At 37.5% G+C, this 20,423-nt stretch overlaps 2 protein-coding genes across 2 annotated transcripts; one reads left to right on the top strand and one right to left on the bottom strand.

Moving 5' to 3' along the window:
- Positions 1–1,674: 1,674 nt before the first annotated feature.
- Positions 1,675–2,621, top strand: LOC114535433. Its single transcript, XM_028556741.1, has 2 exons — positions 1,675–2,021; positions 2,135–2,621. The coding sequence occupies exons 1-2, from the start codon at positions 1,688–1,690 to the stop codon at positions 2,551–2,553; spliced, it is 753 nt and encodes a 250-aa protein (XP_028412542.1). The 5' UTR covers positions 1,675–1,687; the 3' UTR covers positions 2,554–2,621.
- A 165-nt stretch (positions 2,622–2,786) lies between these two features.
- On the bottom strand, positions 2,787–3,774 carry LOC114535449. The gene is made up of 2 exons (XM_028556757.1): positions 3,602–3,774; positions 2,787–3,489 (listed from the first exon to the last, which is right to left on the bottom strand). The coding sequence occupies exons 1-2, from the start codon at positions 3,613–3,615 to the stop codon at positions 2,787–2,789; spliced, it is 717 nt and encodes a 238-aa protein (XP_028412558.1). The 5' UTR covers positions 3,616–3,774.
- Between the last annotated feature and the right edge of the window lie 16,649 nt (positions 3,775–20,423).

The following is a 20,423-nucleotide window of genomic DNA, read 5'->3' as shown; positions in this document are numbered from 1 at the left end:
GCTGGGTATTTATTCACGAAATCAGTTCTTGTGGTTATTGATGGTTTAACAGATAATGCTGGAAGGTTTTTGTGCGTGAAAGTAGTATCCAGTCGGAAGCCGGCTTGGTCGTCCCGGTTTACAAGTAATATATGATTTCCATCTGTTTGAAGTTGGTCCAACGCCTTGTACATGGAACGACTCCACTTGTAATCTGGATTAAATTTAATTGTGAAACCTTTTCTAGCCCTTGCATACCTCACATTAGCAACGCCTTTGTAACGCTTAGATGATAAATGTCGTTTGTGCCTTGGTGTACATAGTTGAACAACAGTTCCATATCCAAAATTCCTCCCGTAATGTTCTTGCAGCTTATTTTTAATTTTACCAAACGTCATTCGTTTTGCAGTCTTGATATCTCCGGAGAAAGTGTAAACACCTGTCCGACGCCACTGGTCTGCTCCAACGTCACTTTCTTGAACTATCTGCTCGATTACTTCCCCAATATCTGGATATGTGTCGGTGATACTCTTCGTTGATTTTGAGATTTTTCTGCGAAGAAATCTTCTTTCATGTGCCTCTTTTAACATTTTTTTCCGTCCTTTATCTTTGATTTGTCTGAGCTTAGTTTGTATTTTCTCCTTTTCGAAGTTTGTTACTTCTTTCTGTCTGAGTCTGTATCATCCGAACTCGAGTCAGTTGACGAAAATGCAACGGTTTCATAATTTTGTTCCTTTTCTTTTAGTGTTTCAAGATAGGCAAGTCTTGATTGACCAATAAGCAAGGCTTCTTCCTCACTAAATCCAAGTTGTCGTAGTTGCGAGGAAAATTTTATGAGAAACGAGTCCATTGAAAAGTCTTTACATGAAAATTTTGATTGTAGTAAGATGAGAAAAGAAAACCAATTAAAAGAAACTTCCCTTAGTAGCGACACAGCTGTCTTAAGATCATTTTCATTGGTTACATCTTCTGTAAGACGTAGAGCGTTCGCGTTCATTAAATCTTCACTCATGAAATCCTTCTCAATAAAGTTGTTACCACTGTCCTCACCGTCACTCTCTTCAACATCTGTTTCATCAGACGATTGCGAACTACTTGATAAAAACTCATGAACATTTGCCCCACATGAAAGTAAGAACTGTCTTTGGTCAGACTTTATGGATTCAGCATGTCTCGTCCTAATTTGTTTCATTTCTTTGGTAGTTTGTTCAATTTCACTAGCTCGTTTTTTCAGTTTACTTATTAGGACCTTAAGATTAGACGACGGATAATAGACGACGGTTGTTACGGACTGGATCTAGCCTTACCGTCGTCGTCTGAGGGCGGGAAATTTAAGATTAAAAAATAAACAGACGACGGGGAATTCACAAAAATCGAAATGACAACTTTCAAAAAGACCAGAAAATTTTTAGTTGAAAGCTATTTTGATAACATTATCGACGACGAAGAGTTTGTGTTGTTGTATGATAGTAATTTTTCCAAAAATCCAGCGTTTCCTTACCAAGAATACGGCAGATTTTGTCTGGAAAAGTTGGAAAACACTGAATGCGAAGCTGAGCTGCGATTCAGAAAAAATGATATACCTGAGCTTGCTGAAGCTCTTGGTATACCTGAATATTTTAAATGTCCTCAAGGAACGAAGGCAGATGGTCTTGAAGGATTATGTGCTGTTCTGAGACGCTTTGCCTATCCTTGCAGATACTCGGACATGATACCACTGTTTGGCAGGGCAGTTCCTGAACTGAGCATGATCACAAATGTAGTTGTAGACTACATTTATGATCACCACGGCCACCGAGTTTCTCACTGGAATGAAATGCTTTTCAGCCCTGATAATCTAAAAGATTATGCTAGTTCTATTTTTTTAAAAGGAGCTGCACTCAATAACTGTGTTGGGTTTATTGATGGAACTGTCCGAGCAATTTGTCGGCCAGGGAAACTGCAAAGAGCTGTCTACAATGGTCACAAACGTGTCCATGCTATTAAATTTCAATCTGTTGCTCTGCCAAATGGAATGATTGGTCATTTGTATGGACCTATGGGTGAGTAGGTTTTGAGCAGTTTTTTTGTTTATTTTTAAAGATCAATTTAGCATGGTTTATTCTTGGGTTAACTATGTATATACATGATGGTGCATTATTTCTAATTTGTTCAGAGGGAAGAAGGCACGACTCTTTTATGCTTGCACAATCTGGTCTACTAAACCAACTTCAAACATTTTGCTTTACTGAAGAAGGCCAACCTCTATGTCTATATGGAGACCCAGCTTACCCATTAAGGGTACACCTGCAGGCTCCATTCAGAAATGCTGTTTTAACTCAGCCGATGAAAGAATTCAACAAATCTATGAGCAAAGTTCGCATAGCAGTTGAATGGCTTTTTGGAGACATCGTGAACTATTTTAAATTCATGGATTTTAAAAAGAATTTAAAAATTGGCCTGAGCTGTGTTGGGAAAATGTATATTGTTTGTGCAATACTACGCAATGCATTAACTTGCCTCTATGGAAATCAAACCTCAGAGTATTTTGGTCTAAGCCCTCCCACTCTACAAGAGTATTTTGGGAACTATTGACTAAAGACATTGTAGATAAAACATTTATTGCACACTCTGTAAAGTACAGTACAATATTAAAACCATATAACCTTAAACGTTTAGTTATCTCAGACTTCATAGATAACAAAACAATGTTCACTGTTTTTTTTTAAATACTATGTAAAAACTAACAGTTTTTAGAAACTATATTTCAATATAGTCCAAGCTAAAATGGAATATGAACACTTTTATATATAATAGTTTGTCATAGCTTACTTTCTATGGCTCAGCTGTGTTAACAAAGTCAGAATAAGATCATTTTGTATCTTTTGTTGTTGTTGTTGGATTTGTTGTTGATTCATCATCATTTGCATGAGTTCATCATGTTTCTTGCTATCAGCTTCCAGCCTCCGTTTCTGCAAATCTAACTCTTCTTTTTTCCACTCATTCATTACAGCAGATTTTTCCCTCAAATAATTAACTGCATCACTGCTGTTTGATCGCCTTTTTACTGGTTTATTGGCTTTATTATCAACGAGTTTTCGTTTTTGAGTTTCACCCAACGTCTCCATGGCCATTAATCGAATCGATTCAGCATCTTCTCGATCTTTATTTTCTTTTTGCAATTTTTGCTCAGTAACATCCTGCTGATTTTGATCTGCTGCATCTTCAACTTCTACGATATCCTCAAGGGCCTTATCGATTTCACTAACGTCATCAATTTCGATGCCACTGGCCGATTCTTCGTCCTTCGTTTTCTTTCGAAATTCTCTTGCAAGTAAGTTGTATCTTTCTCTCACAGACCTTTGGTTGACTCGGAACGATACGTGCTGAACGCTGTTGAGATTTTGTGCAATCTCATTCCATTTAGTGCCCCTCTGTACTGTCCTTCGCCTTGTGCCTGTAAAGGGATCTACGACCAGGATTTCCCTGCACAACAGCTCGTCATGGTCTCGCGACCAAACCATTTGCCTCCTTAAAAGATACAAGGAAAAATCGAAATTTACACATTGATTCGACGAAAAACTCACACAGGAAAATCATATTTCTCCATCAAATCGAGAAAGACAAAAATTAATAAACTTACGGCTTTGGATCCATGAAAAGTAAGAGGCGTTTTCTAGTGAACGGCAAAACAGCAAAAATGGCGTCGTCGTCGTGATGTGGACGGAGCAATTTCTTTCAAAACATTTACTGCGCATGCTCAATAGTTCAATTCATTTCCGGTTACCGTCATCTCCACTAACCGTCGTCTAATCTTAAGGTCGCTTATACCATACATTTTATTTGCTTGACGTCAGGATAGATTTTGAGTACTGCACAACGTGTGTTTTAATATTTTCCTATCCGTTTCACTCTGTGTTACAGAAAGTAATGCATTATACTCCTCAAACGTAACGTAAGATCTTTCTTTTGCAACTGCATTCGATTGTATATCGTTCTTTATTGATATGTATTCTTCGTCACTTCTTTTAATTTTCTCAACAACATAGATTGTCTTACATACATTCAGTAGGCATACAGGCATTTGCCGAATTCTTCGCTGAGCCTTATCAGATTTATAAGGAACGTTTGGTAAACACTTATTCCACAATTGTGAGAGCGAAACGACGTTTTTCTGAAGCACTAAATTTGCTGCATTGATTGCAAACGAACATTTAACACAACATTCATTACTATTTACACGGTGCACCTGCATACATCTGGCTTTTTAGCCAGTTGATATTCCGATAAAGTCAATCCATCCATTAAACTAACCTTAACAAAGTCTAAGACGTTCGGAGAATTAATGTTAGAAAGTTGTCTCTTCTCCTGTGTTGCAAGAATATGAACAAGTTCAGTCACTGTTTTATCTGTACAAGCCCCTAATTTCGCTCTTAGGGGATCCGAATTTATAAAAAAGAAGTGCCATCTTCTTTCATTAGGCATTCATTGACTACGGACGATGACGATTCCTCATTTCGTTGAGAGATACTTAATATGTTATTAACACTTCCAGGCTGTGACTCCATATCTAAAATTGCTTCAACCGCGTGAAACTCTTGATTTTCACTATTCTTCATCGCTGAATCCAACTCTTTCTCCTCTTGAACATTATAATTTATATTTTCTTCAATGGTTTCATTGCTTTGTTTCCTAGTTTTGGCATCAAAAGAATCATCAAGACTGTCATGTGCAAAATTAATTTCGCTTTCACTTTCGCTTTCGTCACCTAGCCTTTCCTCATCACTGCTTACTATCAAAGTATCATCACTTTGTGGCGATTTTATGTTTTTGTTTCCACAGGAGCTTTTGCTGACGGTGTGACTTTCTTTTGCATCAATTGTGAACCACCTGATATCTTTCTGAGTGGTATTTTCTGATCCACTAAAAGCGAACTCATTGCCTCCTTCACTAACATTTTTCTTTTTCAAATATGTCTCATGCCTCCGTTGCTTGCTTTGCAAAGTTGCCAGCTTATTTTGCATTTTTCGAAGATCTTTTATCATGTTTCTTTGCTCAATATGTAATTTTGTACAATGAGAAAAATCTTTTGTTGAACTAGCTCTATCTATTTGTTTTTGCTGTTGTGCAATCTTCTCATTGATTGAATTTATCTTAGAGGAGATGACCTCAATTTCTGCTTTTCTCTCAGATGTGGATATTTTTTTTCTTTTGGGCACATCTGACGTTTCTTCAAACGTTCATCTAGAACCAGATTTTCTTTTGAAAACATAGGTTTTCCTGGCTAGGCTCTCAGCACTTAACTTTAGCTGGCTTCGGTCGTATAATTGGTCTGGTGTTTCATTGACCACTTGAAATGCTGCATCATTCACTGCTTTTTGCCAAGCTGATAGTTTAGCATTGTCCTTAAATCTGCCATAAATTTTTGACTGCTCTTTCAAGATATCTGGGCTCAATGCTGTCTGGAAACTTGTCTGCTGAGGTGTATGAATGACACCTGGGGCTGGGTCATCAAAAATAGTTGACAGATTTTCAGAACTGCTGGTGCTTCTTGAAGAACAGTTAATACTGTTATCTTCATTTTTAAGACTTTCATACTTTTTTTTAAATTTCAACAGAAGTCCTTGTTTTTTTATCATGGCACTCATTGCATCATGTGTCAATAAAGAAAATGCATCACCATCAATTTCATTTTCTAGATGAAAAAGGATTCTACATAACCACATGCACAACTAGAACTTGATAGTCTATAAATATACCCTAATATTTTTGTGCCCTTAAATTTATTACATAAACATGACAATAAACACAATTTTTTAATAGAGTATTTTTGATAATTCATAGCTCCTTTCTTGATTATACAAACTGGTCAAACAAGGTCACAATTGGTATGACACTCTTTTTGGGAGCATATTATAATTTTTAAAACAAAAAAGCCTTAAATAATATGTTTAATGATTAACAGTATAAAGGGGCATAGGCTGAAATTTAGAATTGCAAAGGCACCAATAACCATCATCATCATCCATAAAATAGGTCAAAAGTTCATACCCTTACAATTTGCACAAGCAATCTAGCTAGAGCTCTATTCATTTATTCGACAAATGACAAATCGAAACCACGAGGCAACTCAGACAAGGGGTCAAATGTCCAGGGATCTTTTACCCTGTATAATGCGCAGCCCCCGGACACGGATTCGATCGCAAATGCCTAACCCCCGGGCACTTCTGGTTGAGCAAATACCCGGCAGTGTTCCGGGGGGGGATGGTTACCGTTGGAATTGACTCATGCATTACCACCATGAAATATGCACCGATTACATGGTGCACTCACTGCACTGTCCACCTGCAATGTCCGCATGCCTGTTTGCAGGCTATCATATTTTGTTCATCGTGTGAATGGGCGGGAAATTTGGAAGTCGCCATGTTTATTGACCCGTAACATTGGAATAAAGCCGTTTCGCGTTCATCTACTTTTCAGTCTTCAATTAAAAAGTAAGAATATTCATTATAAATTAAAAGAAGAGACACTTCAAGAACATGAATTTGTTCTCGAGCAATGAAAAACATCCAACCAACAATAGATTATATTGCTATCGGGAAGTGTCTCTTGTATTAAATTGCAACTGCGGTGCCATGGAGGGGTGCTTAGGGTGGGCGCTGCCAATTCTTAAAAATGGAAAATCTGCTTAACACTTCCCTTTTTCCTTCTATTTATAGCCATCTCATTTATTAGCCTTTAGCATCGAAAGGAAAGTATATATTGAAAATACATTATATAGAATACAGCTCTAAAATGCACAATTAGTATACAATAATGGAAGAGGTAAGCTTAAAGCATGTGGTAATTAGTACTAGTAGTACCAAAGGACATACTTCGTTCTAATATACTTCACAATAAGCTTGCCCAGTCAGAAATCAGATCACTGTCAACTTGGAACAGTGACCAAGAGGCAAAAATTAAAAATGTAACAAAGAATATTATAATATAACATTTATAGTATGCGTGTGGTATTGGTCGAGAAACGTGTTTCTATAACTGTATAGAAACACAGGAAATTTCCCGCCGAACTTGACAAGCGAAGCAATGTAATAATCTTTTTATTGAGTTATATTATAAAAGAAATAGAAAACATTCTTTCCTTTTCTTTACTTTTCATTAGATCTTTCTTTACTTTTCGTTAGACATTTTTTCCATGAGAATAATCAGTGGAAAAACGAGCCCGTAGGGTGAGTTTTTCCACGTTATTTCGAGTTCTCCCAAACTCCCACACATGTTTCTACAACTGTATAGAAACACGGAAAATGTTTTCTTTTTCTTAAGTATTAGTGAATACTCATGCAAGTGAACGGTTTTTCATTTCTGTAATCTTCATTATGTTACTTCCTTAGATAAGTCACGCCAGGCAGACTAGCATCTTATTAAGTCAAATTGACTTGTGAAAGCTTAGCAGACTGCAAGCGTTCTGTTTACGTTATCCTCATATTTTGTGGCCAAAGGGAGCTAAAGTCCAGCTTACTAAGAACGCAGATTTTAATCGTTTTCTTGAAGCAGGAATAACTGCGCCAGAGATCCCACCGCGGTTGTGTCTTCATTTGTGGAAAAAAGAACTAACAGAGTTAAATAAAATTCATCCTGACGGCACAGCGCATGTACAAAGTGAAACAAAAAACCGTGGTTTACGATATCAAGCTGATAAATGAACTCCTTTGCGTACACAAAGCAATGAAAGTCAAAAAAGAAGTCGAACAGGAGCTGGATTGGTTTGCTGGTGTGACGAATTGCCCTGCTAATTTGGTCAGTCAGCCTGCCCAAGAGGATATAAAAAAATTCCAAAGACTAATTTATACGGAGAGGTATGACGAAATGCTTTCTGAGTACGATACCTCACCTGAGGAATTATCAAGGCTGTAATGCACTATCAAGCTATCCAGCAACCACATGTCTTGGATCACTCAATGGCTGAATGGTATGCAAGAGGAAACATTTTGTATTTACTTTAATTTCACATGGGACATCAATCACTTTGTTAGCAAACGAATAGACTCACTAAGGCAAAAACCAAAGAATTTCCTCTTTATCCTCAATGTGGGTAAAATTGCAGATGGTAATGTTTATCTTAGAACCTGCGAACAGCCTGGCAATCACTGGACAGTATGCCACATCGATACAAAAGAACATATTGTCACCTACTGCGATTCACTTGTTTGGTCAAGCCCCATTAATCTTTTGGACAAAATCGGAAAATTCATTCAAGCAACACACAATGAAGAGGTATCATTATACAAGTTTCTGTATGTTCATGATCCGTCTTTAGTTGGATCAAACAGACACCAGTGTCCTTCATTGTGTTCTCCCCTTTATCCACTACAGTAGAGTGGTAACATATGCGGCGACGTCGTAATGATTGTGGCAGCTATTGCATGTCTTGCAGCTGACTTCTTTAAAGATGTAACGAAAAGTAAAGACCCTGCACTGCAGTGCTCAAACTTTCTTAGGGAACCAACGAGGTACTCAAAGTATTTTCGCTTAGTGTTGATGTCTTGGTTTGCAAGAAATTATATTATCGTGTAGAATGTGTTGCCTTCATTCAATGTACCTTCACAGAGGAAAAAAGATGGGAAAGAAGTGAGGAAAAAGGGAAGAAAGATGAGAAAGAACTGAAGATAGAGGAGAAGAAAGAGAAGAAAGATGAGAAAGAAGTGAAGATAGAGGAAAAGAAAGAGGAGGAAGAAGGGAAGAAAGAGCAGAAAAATTGAGAAAGAATGAGGTGAAGGAAGCAAAAAAAGAAGAGGAGAAAGGGGAGGAAAAAGAAGTCGATAAAAAAGATGTGAAGAAGACTCTTCCCGCCAGAAGAGGTGTAAACAAATGGGAATGTCCACATTGTGATCTTACCTGCAATGATAAATCTAACCTTAATCAGCATATGAGACGGAAACATAAAGACGATCGATTGCAGGTGAATAAAGAATATGACAACGTTCAATCGGGTAGAAGGTGCAGGTGTTATCCAGTGCAGTTATACTTCCCACAGGATCGTTGAGTTCCGTAATCACCAAGCAAAAGCGCACAATGTTATATTCAGGACAGAAAACATCAAGCTACAAAACTAAAGGGTGTGTAATATTAACCTTTTCTATTTCCCATGCATGTTTAGTGAGATCATAAAAATAAGCACTCGGAGCAGAGAAAGAGAAATTAAAGCTTTAGACTCATTTTTGATTGAAAGAAGGAAAGAAATCATCACAACTAGAAAGATCTTACTTAAATTAGTGCAAATGCAAAGTTTGGCTGCGAAATTTTGTAAAATACAGCCAAACTTGGCAGTTTTACCTAGCTTTTCTAAAGCTCAAAAAATGTCCTTTTAAACCTGTAGGTAAGAAATTAGTCTAAAGCACGAGTCGTCCATTAGGTAACTGTTTTCTATGCTTACATTTTTCTAGAGTTTCAAACATGGAAAGAGTTATTCGAAGTTAGGGAGGATTGTCTCTTTATTAAGAATACTGGAGCGAAACGATTAAGTGGCGAATCAATGGTTGAGTATTTCAACTGTAACCGTGGAGGAGATTACATGCCCAAGGGCGAAGGGAAAAGGAGATTAAAGAGTCAAGGTGCGCATTTACTCTATTATCTATTGCTTTAGATATATTTAATTAACTAGCCCGCTTTAAAAGTGCTCCCCAAATGACGTCTAAAAGTGCTTTGTGTACGGCGATTAAAAATTTATTTAAATACGTTATATGTAAAACGAGGAAAATAACACTATGGATACTCACGTTTGTAAAATGACCACACCCTTCTTCTATTCCACTAGGTTCAAGCAAGATTAACAACAATTGCACAGCTGGCATGACAGTTACAACAGAAAAAGACAAGCAAGTAGACATGGATATATGCTGCACACATTACAGACACAACCAAGAACTCCAACATATCCAAATATCTAAAATCAAAAGACGAGAGATTGCACTGAAGATCAGGGAAGGAGTCAGTAGAGAACGTGCTCTGGACGGTATACAAGAAAATGTTGAAGAGGATCTGCATCGCCACCACCTAGTAGACAAAAAGGACTTAACAAATATCAGTGTAGCATACGGGCTAGATAACATACGCCGTCATGCAAATGATCAACAAAGCATACTGGCATGGATCGAAGAGTGGACTGAAAACGAAAATGCAAACCCAATACTCTTTTACAAGTTACAAGGTGAAAAGGCGCCGGATGATGTGAATATATCCGAAGAAGTTTTTTCATTGTCGTACAAACCCCGATACAAAAGCATATGTTTCAACAGTTTGCTTCAAATGGCGTTTGTTGTGACACCACACATGGGACTAATGGGTATGACTTCTCGTTGGCTACAGTCCTTGCTGACGAGTTTCAAAAGGGATTTCTCGTTGGATGGTGCATCTCCAATCACAAGGATTTCACAACAATGCATCTATTTTTCCGACACACAACACAATGGGTTCTTCATGAGCGACATGGCTCCTCAATTTTATAACGCCTGGGTTGCGGTGATGGGAGAGCCTCAGTCAAAGAAGCTTGTGTGCACATGGCATGTAGATAAAGGGTGACAAATGGAATTAAAGAGAAAGATAGGAGAGATGGTTGTAGAAGCAGAGGTTTGTAAGATGCTGTGGATGGTTTTGGAACAAACCAACACGAGATTGTTTCAGGATTGTGACAATGCATTGTTACAAGATTTGTCATTGGATGCGAAGAAGAAAGAATTTCACGATTATTTTAAGCTGGAGTGGCTACCCAAAAAAGAACATTGGGCATTTTGTTACAGGCTTGGACTTGGAATTATCACCAACATGTTTGTTGAAGCATTCCACCGTGTATTTAAACAAATCTATCTTGGGGGGAAAGTGAATAAACGCGTCGACTGTTGCTTGCTAAATTTGCTGAAGTTCGCACATGATCTTTGTTTTGGCCGAATGATCCAACTTACCAAGGGAAAAGCAAATTACCGAGTAAAGGCAATACAAGAGCGCCATATGAGAAGCCTTAGCTTACCTTTAGAAAAAGTTGAATCTTTGAAAGAAAATGCATGGAAGGTGGAATCAAGTGACAGTAAGAACGTTTATGAAGTTCAACGCTTGCGGGATAAATGCCCAGAAATCAATTGTCGTCTTTCCTGTCTTGAATGTGGTATATGCATCCACAGCTTCATGTGCAATTGTCCAGACTCCCTTATTCTCCACATCATTTGCAAGCACATACACTTTGTTCAACGAGCACTATCCACTTAAAAAGAAAAAGAAATTGATCAAGACAAGAGTGACACCACTAACGACATCAATAACTACAATAAAGAAGAAACTCAGCATCTCATTGGTTTTGCTCAAACGCCGTACGTCTGTCATGTCGAGAGCATTCGCCAGCGGGTAAAAAGTCGGTTGTCCGATACTCTAGCAACTGTGGAAAAGAGCATCAATTCAGCTAACCTGTTACAACTAGAAAAGTCTTTGAATTCTTCATTTAGTCTTTTTCTCGCTACAGAAGAGAAAAATTCTTCACCTAAGCCTCTATTACCCAGCAGCAATGCTCCTTCCAACAAAATTATGGAGAAACAACCAAGATTTTTCTCAACAAAGAGAAAATGTGACAGAGTGAGAAATGTTAGGTTAATAAAACCATCTAGAGAGGAAAAAGAAACCATCATGGATAACTACAGGGAAAAACGTAAGTTGGTGAACTAATTAATACAAAGTTGCTTGATCAAGTTTCAATCTAACTATCCAAGTATTTTATTGTATTGCAAAACCGCAAAACTACAATTAATAATCACTTGTCCATCTCTTGTAGGAGACCTCAGGATTCTAACAATGCTTGTACGAAATCCACAAATGATAGACACCTATGTCCCAATTGAAGTCATAGACCTCAAACTTCACAATTTACCAGTTTTGGATGTTAACGAACTTGATGTTGTAAAACATTATTTCAGCGATAAAACTTGGGCTTCTGTCAAGAAATCAGGTATCAATAACATTAATCAATGAAGTGGAAAAGTGGAAATTATTCTCAGGTGTTATAGGGTTAAAGCACTTCCTTAACAACACATCTTTCAAGGATAGTATGGAAGACAAAGAAATATATTAACCTGTTTGCCTGAGGAGAGTAAGAAAATTAACCTTGTAAATTGTCATCTGCCATGTTGAAGGGGGGGGGGTGAATAGATTTACGGATCGACGGATTCAGACCGATAACTTGCTCGGATTTTGGATTAACCGCGCCATTTTGCCGGATTTTCGGATCCTGAAAATACTACGGATTGCGGATTTAGCAGCCGTGTGGTATCGGATTATGGATTTACGTTGCTATTTTTTACGGATTATGGATTTTGTTTAGATGGGGTGAATAGGGATACTGGAATACTGTGTGATTTCTTGTAAAAAATTGAAAATCTTACGGTATTTGGGGATATTGGTTGGGTCTGTTTTTGTTATCTCTCGTTTCCTTTGTTTCGATTTTGACTTCACAGTTGGCCATTGGCGCCATGTGACTTCTGACACTTCTAGACCCTTTTTCAAAAGCTTTTGTTTTTCGCAAATGGGCCTAAATGGCTGAGATGGCCGGGATGGAAAGCACCGAGATCCCAATCACTATAGAATGCGTTGCATTTTTCTACGCGGAAGGTGCGAAAGGCGATGATTTTCTCCGAAAAAACAAATTCCGTTGTTCAGTCTCGAAGAGAATATGTTCAAACATAGTGAAATTGCGTGAACATGTATGGTGAGTTTTCTATATTAGCTTTAATATTACCATAATAGGCACCAAGAATGAATTTTATGAATTTATAGTCTAATTAATTTACAAAGTTTATGAATTTATAGCTCTAGTTGAATAGCTATAGCCTGTATGAGTATTATAAAACAAGTATAGTTATATTTATAGGCCATGATACAATCCATATCAAACGGTTATCAAACATAGATATTCAAATATACCAATCCTTATAGCCTTATAGGACGTATATAGGCCCTATAACCCTACAAGGATGGAAGTGTTAGTAGGCTATTATTTACATATTTTTTTAGTATGGGCCAGTATAGCATACTGGGCCCAATGATTTGCCTATACCCATCCATAATATGATTCGTTTGAAGGTTATGTGTTAATATACTTTGTTGACATGTGAACTAGCCAACCAGACTTAATACATTAAACCATTATTAATGTGTAATTGGAGCCTAAAAGCATAGCCAAACACTAAAGTATACAAAATTCATTAGATTTATCAGTCCTGAGTATATTAGGGCCCCCATTATACTTTACAGACCCATTCACATGTTCAAATATTTTTTTATTTGCACCATTTCTCCATAGTGAATTTGCTTGTTTAAGGACAACTGCTAAAGAGCTTGGTATGGGTGAAAGCATCCTAATAAAGCTAAATCGTGGGTCTCGCTCTTCTGGCAGGCAAGAAAGATATACAATTGAGACTAACAAACAGCTTGAGCTAGAATCTCCTTCTATCTTAAGTGGAGTGGATAAACTTTTGGGTAATTAGTCTAAATATTATAGTGTGTGTTAAAATCAAGGGTTTTCTTCATTCCAAAGTATGGAAGTCCCATATTGAAATTCACAAATTAGTTTGTCAACTGAGCATTTGATTGGCCAAATTGATTTAGTATCCAATCATGCAGTCCCTTACAAAAATAAACTATAGTTTTTTTGTGGAAAACTATAGTTTATTTTTGTAAGGGGTAGTTTTGTTTACAAACCAGCTTGTGAATTTCATTTTTAACCAACCCTTGAATATATTGTGCATAACTTAGTATGCTAGGGATGTTATTTTTCATCCATATTAAGGAAATTCCAAAACCTCAAAGGGCAATTGATTACACAATTTATTCGAAAGAATTAAATATTTAATGGTGACATATTGAATATTACTATGACCTATATATATGTAATGTAACTAGATTGATATTGATTAGGGTGTTTCTTTTACAGTGAATGTGCATCCATTAAAATTGTTTTTTGGTAAAAGAGTACCCACAATTGTGATTGGAGAAAAAGAAGAAATTGGCAAAACAGAACTACAGTCCCAAAAGACACCACCAAAACCAAAGGTGTTGTCTGATAATTCTATGCAGGAACTCAATGAAGGTGATGTATACAGTGCATATTATTTATTTTCAGTTCCTTAATTGTTGAATTTATTGCATTTTTTGTATTAATTAACCCATTAGCTAGGGTAAGATTGCCTAGGGGTTAAAATTATAAAGTTGGGACTTGGGTGCATTTGGGTTTTTTGCTAGCACTTTTTGATAGGTTACTCATTAATGTACATAACATTATTACAAACATATATAGTCTTGTACCTATTTTCATTTACATCTGCGGCGTGTTTTGTATGTTCACATCTTTTTTTGTATGCCAGAACTTGATTTGCTTGATGGAAGTAATGTTGTGATGTCCTCTACCAAAACCAGTATCAAGTTCAAAGGAAAAATTGTTAAATGGCCATACTGCATTGAGTGTGGATTGTTTAAGGTGCAAAGGCAGCTTGATATTGATAGAAGGGTTACTGGGATGATATCCAAATTTAAAGCAGGTAATATTGGAGATGTGTATGTTTGTGTTTCCGTTCTTACATATTATTTTCTTATCATGTTCCATTTACTTCTTAGAACATTACAACAGGTGTAAAAGAAATAAATCAAGATTAGACCAAAATAAAAGAAAACAGACAACCATACAACTTGTAAAACCGGCTCAAACAGAATCTCCAGGAGAAGGCGGACCTTCAAGCAAAATCCATGTTGTTGATTCTGATCTGGATGATTCAGATACAGAAACACTAGAGTAAGGCTAAGTTAAGATGGAACAGTGTTTTTATTGTAAATGGAGTAAATTGTGGTGTTATTGAGTATTGTTGTGTTATTAAAGTATTTGCATGTAAATCTTTGAAGAAGGTTTTTGGAAAATTGTTAAAATTGAAATAATTAACCTCGTCTTGTGCGCTGTCTTTGTCTGTTATAGATGTAAACGAGACACAATGGGCACTATAGAAAGTGATATTGACTGGAGTGATATAGAAGTTCAAAGTGAGCGCTCACTAAATAGTGACTGTGAACTAACTAGTAGTAATGAAGGCACAGAGGAAGAACGCACCGACGATGCATTTGCCAATGCGGAAGATAGTAGACCTGATGGGGTGGAAAGTGATCTTGATCAAGATGATACTGCGTCCTTGTTATATGGCATCGATATGGCTGATCCAGTAGCGGTAAAGCTGGATGATCTAATACGGAGAGGAAAGATTGAGAGGTCAAGAATTCTATATAAATTTTTGAAAGATGTCATTGAAATTCATTACGATCCTCTACATGAGTATGACAAAGATGTTATTGAGTTTTTTAACTCTATAACCTATCTTGGGGGGCGGAAGGTTAGTTGTTTTATCCGAGGCCCCATGAATGCCGGTTTAGGAAGAGGAAGCCATTTAAATCCCCTCACTGACAAACAATTAAATATGGGTGGGCCTTCGTACAAAACCTGCCTCAAACACCAGCCAGGGTACACAAATGAACCCGGCGTGTGGAAACCACTTTCGTTTCATGCAAAAATTTGGCTCTACTCCAGCGGTCAAAGAAGAAAAGTTAGTCATCTATCCGTGTTGCATGGCTAACGATGGAACTGCTTTTAAACCAGCTATCGAGTTTGATGAAAGACTCAAAGAAAATGTCGGTTTAACTTTAAACGCTGACATCGACTTCATACAGAAAAACCAGATACAGATTTTCTAAAAGATAGTCTAATCACTGAGGCCATAGTTTCTTCTGTTACATGTCTGGATAACACATGTAGCTTGCCTTGTGCAGTTGAATATTCTAAGAACTCTGGAAAGACCGCAGATTCGTGTCACGATATGTTTGTCGAGCAAGTAAAAATTTTGCAAACTTGCGAATGTTGCTTAAAAAAATCTACGTCGAAAAAACACATACTTGGAAAGTGCTTTGAACAGTGCAAGACTTTTTGTCAAGCATGTTATGATGCGAAGGACATATGTGACGGTTGCAAATTAAGTGGTCAGGTTAGCCACCACCCAGCTTTTCGTGCTTGCACATCTTGTGTTAAAGAAAACGAGATTTGTATTAAGCAGGCTGTATTTGTTGTAACGGCTGACTGTGAAACCGGAAATAAAGGCGCTTTTGAGATTATCAGAAAGAGTATAGAGGACGAAACAATAAACCCTGACATTTCTGTCCTCACAGTTCTTCCAGATTGTCCTCACGTGGGTAAAAGCGTTAAGGCGTCATTCTCCAATTGGTGGCTCAAACTAAATAACGAACGTAGCAACATTGCCTTGTTGCGGACGTTACGAAATCGCTCTACATCGGCCATTATGGAGATAATGAGAAAGTTGATACCGCGTAATGACCACGTTAAAAACAAGGATCGTCAAGATCCAACAGGAGTTTTAACATTGTGCAGCGATTCACTCACAACTTTTCTGTCAACCATCGGCTATGTGTGTCATACGATTATTCCAGAATTGGATAAGTATACCGAAAACAACAGGTTTGGCATGTATCCGTTGCCAATTAGTGTTTCGCTTTCTAAGTTTGGTTGGTTACTATTTCTGTCATGGGACAGTAAGCTTGCACAGTCGACGCTATATCGAGCTCGTTTACACAGCCCGGTTGACAAAATATCTGTTGTGAAGAAAAACCTACCGTCCACACAAGTGCATTATGAGAGCGATGTTGCATGCCTGAGCTCTCCAGATGGCCCTTTGTTGGTAGCTGAGCTTGAAAAGAACAGTTGCTATCTGGAAACTGAAAAAAATAAGTCAATGCCGGGGTGGAAAACTCTGAAGGAGCGTTTCAAACTAACCATGAGCGGAACACTGGCTAGTATCCGTGCTGAAGCCAAAAAGTATCTTAAGAGCAAGGAGAATCAATATAAATTGAAAGGGCATGATCAACATCAAGTGAACTTTGAAGATAAATGTGTTCAAGCACACATCCAGTCAATGTGGCTTGTTGATCGAGAGCTGATATTTATTGCACAAGGCCACACGTACAAGGTACTAAGCGCCCAACTTTTATACGATGGGTATGGTGTATGTGCTACAGCTGTGCAGGATGTCATTGACTTTCAAGAGGGATGGGGATGTATTTCCAGTCTTTGTGTTAGCGGCGGCTGGCTCTATATTGCACATAAAAAAGGTATAACCGCAATGAGTGTCACATCTGACGTGTGCCAAGTGGTATATCAATCAAACGACCCAAAATGCACAGTTGTTCCGTTTCAGAGAGGCGCATTATTTAGTGATCAAGTTAATACACAGATCTACAAGATTGACAAAGACAACAGCGTCCATGTATTTGCTGGTAAAGATGTTCAGGGTTGTCAAGACGGTCCTGTGAAGGAATGCCAATTCAAGCAGCCAATGGGCATTTGTGTCGAGTTTGACAATGTTGTTTACGTTTGCGATGCTCAGTCAAATTCTCTTAAACTTTTGACACCATTGTCACAAACAGCTACATTTTTGAGTGCCTTGGGTAGATTGTATGATGCTTTTTCAGTGCACAAGAAAGGGCAGCGTGTCACACCAAGAACCTTGTCTGAAGCAGTTGCAAAAGTGCGCAAGTGCAAGGCATGCTTTTGCAGTATGAGAGTTCTGTGCGCACTATCGAAGGTCTGTCACGTGCAACATTAAATGGGCCCCAAGGAATGGTCTCTGCTACCACTGTGAAGTCTGTTGACATGTTGCATTGGGGGCTACTTCGAATGAAAACTCTGCTTTCCAGTATCTCCTTTGGTAGCATTGATCTTCTCAGTTGTATGACCTTGGATGTAGAACATTTGCATTCTACAAGCCACATCAAACATCCTTTGCTCTCTAAGAAAGAATATTGTAGAGACTTTGGCAATACTATCAAAGAAGGCATGAAACGGCTGTCTTCGTCGTCGTTCTACTATCACACCAGTGAGAAGAGCAGCTGGTATCCAGAACTGGAACATGATATTTCTTTGTGGAACCTTCCATTTGTGTCACCCCTTCCCGCTGTGAATCTGTCGCAAGAAGCAATTGCAGAAATGCGTGCTTTCGCATTAACGTATGGATCTGCTGTTAGGCAGAGAACGACCCGCCAAGAAACCACCATGGCGAGGCATGGGACTGTGCCTGAACTTCTTTATCAGAGGAAGTTACAAATAACGGACAGAATTGACTTTTTGTTGTCTGAGTCAGCTCCTGATGAAACTGAAACTCAGTTTAATGGGGGTAGTGAGGAAATATCAGAGTATTACCTAAGTTCAGACGAAAACGAGAGCGTCATTGAAGTACGCTTGGAAGAAGACCAGCCAGAGCAGTATGTGTCGGAGATTGACCAAGCATCAACATTCCTGGTTGGCAGAACAACGCGATTTGGAAGACAAGTGCGTATCAACAGAAGAATCGTGTCTTAAGGTACCATCGTTTTAAAGAACTTAAATCTTGTGTAACTTGTCTTATTGGGCAGGACATTTTGTGCTTACCCCAAGTATAATCCCTAATGAAGATACTACAGTTTATCACATACTTAATTTTGCCTTTATCACATATCGATCGGGAGATACTGGGGTGACATAAAAACGATATGTCACTGATATCGCTTTTTGTCACTGATATCACTTTCTGTCCTGCTGCAGAAATTCAAGATGGCGGCGCGCGGTCGTTCGCTGTGTCGGCACACTCGTGACAATTTGTAATATGATCATCGGGTGATAAAACTTATATCACCTCACCTATCATGTGTTAACCTGAAAATACATAACAGTCGAACTACTTAATTGCCTCTCTGAGTCATGTGCGTGGATCAAAAAATTTTCAGCGGATCCGGATTCTACCCAAAATATTTTCGGATTTGCAAACATTTTTTTGCGGATAATCGGATTTGCAGACACCTATTCACCCCCCCCCCTGTTAAACAATATACTGGTAAATATACTGGTAATGCTAAATGATACTTTGCCAATTGATTTTTTGTCAATGGATTTCATGCATATAATTTTATTTAGGCCACTTATTTCAAACCAATCAATGAAAGATTTAGAAAGAAATCACACACAAAAATGATAAGAAATACTTGAACATTTTCAACATCTTTTTGCAGGGAAAATTCATTAAAAGTACACTGCAGACGGAGGATTTTGCAAAGTGTTTACCTCAGGATGTTATTGAAGCTGCGGGTCTGCCACAAGATGAAAAATGCACTGTTTTTAAAGCAGTTATCAGTGAATCTAAAACACTGATTAATTCAGATACCCCGATAGTATCCACAAACTATCAACCACATCTATCCTATCACCACAAATGCTATTTGATCAATAAATTCTATCTTGGCGATTCACTCAAATAATTTAATATAACTTGAACATGATCATTGTTTACTTTAAAACATTTTAACCTTGTATTTAACTTTGTATTTCACATACAAACTTTGATTTCAATATGAATTAATGAATTTGAATATGAAAAAATGAATATTGTGTCCTTTTTTTACTCAACCCGTGAAAAAGCAATGAACAGGATTGTTTTATCAAACATGCCCAGTGCTGTTAAAACAGCCTCGAAAACGCTTGACATCAAGGCTGTTTACGTATTGATGAAACAGAACTTTTTGTGGTTGTTGACAATATAAAACATGACTGATATGCTGTTCCAACAACATTGTTCAATCCCTGTTATTTCATCAATCATAACAATAATGTTCCGACAATTGTGAACAACATTGTTCCAACAACTGTTGTTCTGGGGTACAGCACAACATTGTTCAATCCTGTTGAGAACAATGTTGAACAACTTGATAACAATATTGATTTTAGTTGTTGATTTTACATGTGTATATGAGAGATCATCAATGACGACAGTTATGATTGCGTACGCTACTTCATGTAATGCAAATTATAACGGATCAAAAAACACTTTTTTTATAACCTTGCTCTACGAACTTTATTCACACGCACAAGTATATAGGAGGCAGGCATCTCTTTATTGCTGTGACATCGAACATAGCATTTACATAATTTACGATACATTCATACAGCATTTAAGCTTATCTTACATACTTATATACTGCTAATTAATTAGTCCACAATGGGACTAAAAAAGTCTCTTCATTATTCATTATGTAATGCTAAAAAATACTTTGGATAACTGTGTGCTTGCCTGCCAGTTAGAATGGAAAGGAGGATTTTGAATTGTGTTTAAATATATGAAGAAAATTAATCTTGCTTTGCTGAGAGAATAAATACCCTTAGAATAAATATCCCAAAAATCTCATATCTTCATTTGATTTGGGACAGTTGGCAACTGCGTGTATTTAAATTAAGAAGTGGTTTTAATTCTTATGTTGTTTTACATATAGTGAAGAAAGTGACAAATCTATTTGTCATGATTCATGTGATAGTGGTGATAAACCAATTGAATATTATAAAAATAACCCAGACCTTC

Source organism: Dendronephthya gigantea, unplaced genomic scaffold (genome assembly GCF_004324835.1).
Source record: "Dendronephthya gigantea isolate DGI-Jeju-01 unplaced genomic scaffold, DenGig_1.0 000118F, whole genome shotgun sequence".
Lineage (NCBI taxonomy): Eukaryota > Metazoa > Cnidaria > Anthozoa > Malacalcyonacea > Nephtheidae > Dendronephthya > Dendronephthya gigantea.
The sequence above is the reverse complement of the archived record's forward strand: the minus strand, read 5'-3'. Positions and strand labels throughout refer to the sequence as shown.

What these genes read in the sequence shown, in the direction of transcription:
- LOC114535433 (XM_028556741.1), top strand. Translation starts at nt 1,688, where the DNA reads ATGATACCACTGTTTGGCAGGGCAGTTCCTGAACTGAGCATGATCACA. An exon ending in TCATTTGTATGGACCTATGG is followed by an intron (nt 2,022 to 2,134) that starts GTGAGTAGGTTT and finishes TAATTTGTTCAG; the next exon opens with AGGGAAGAAGGCACGACTCT.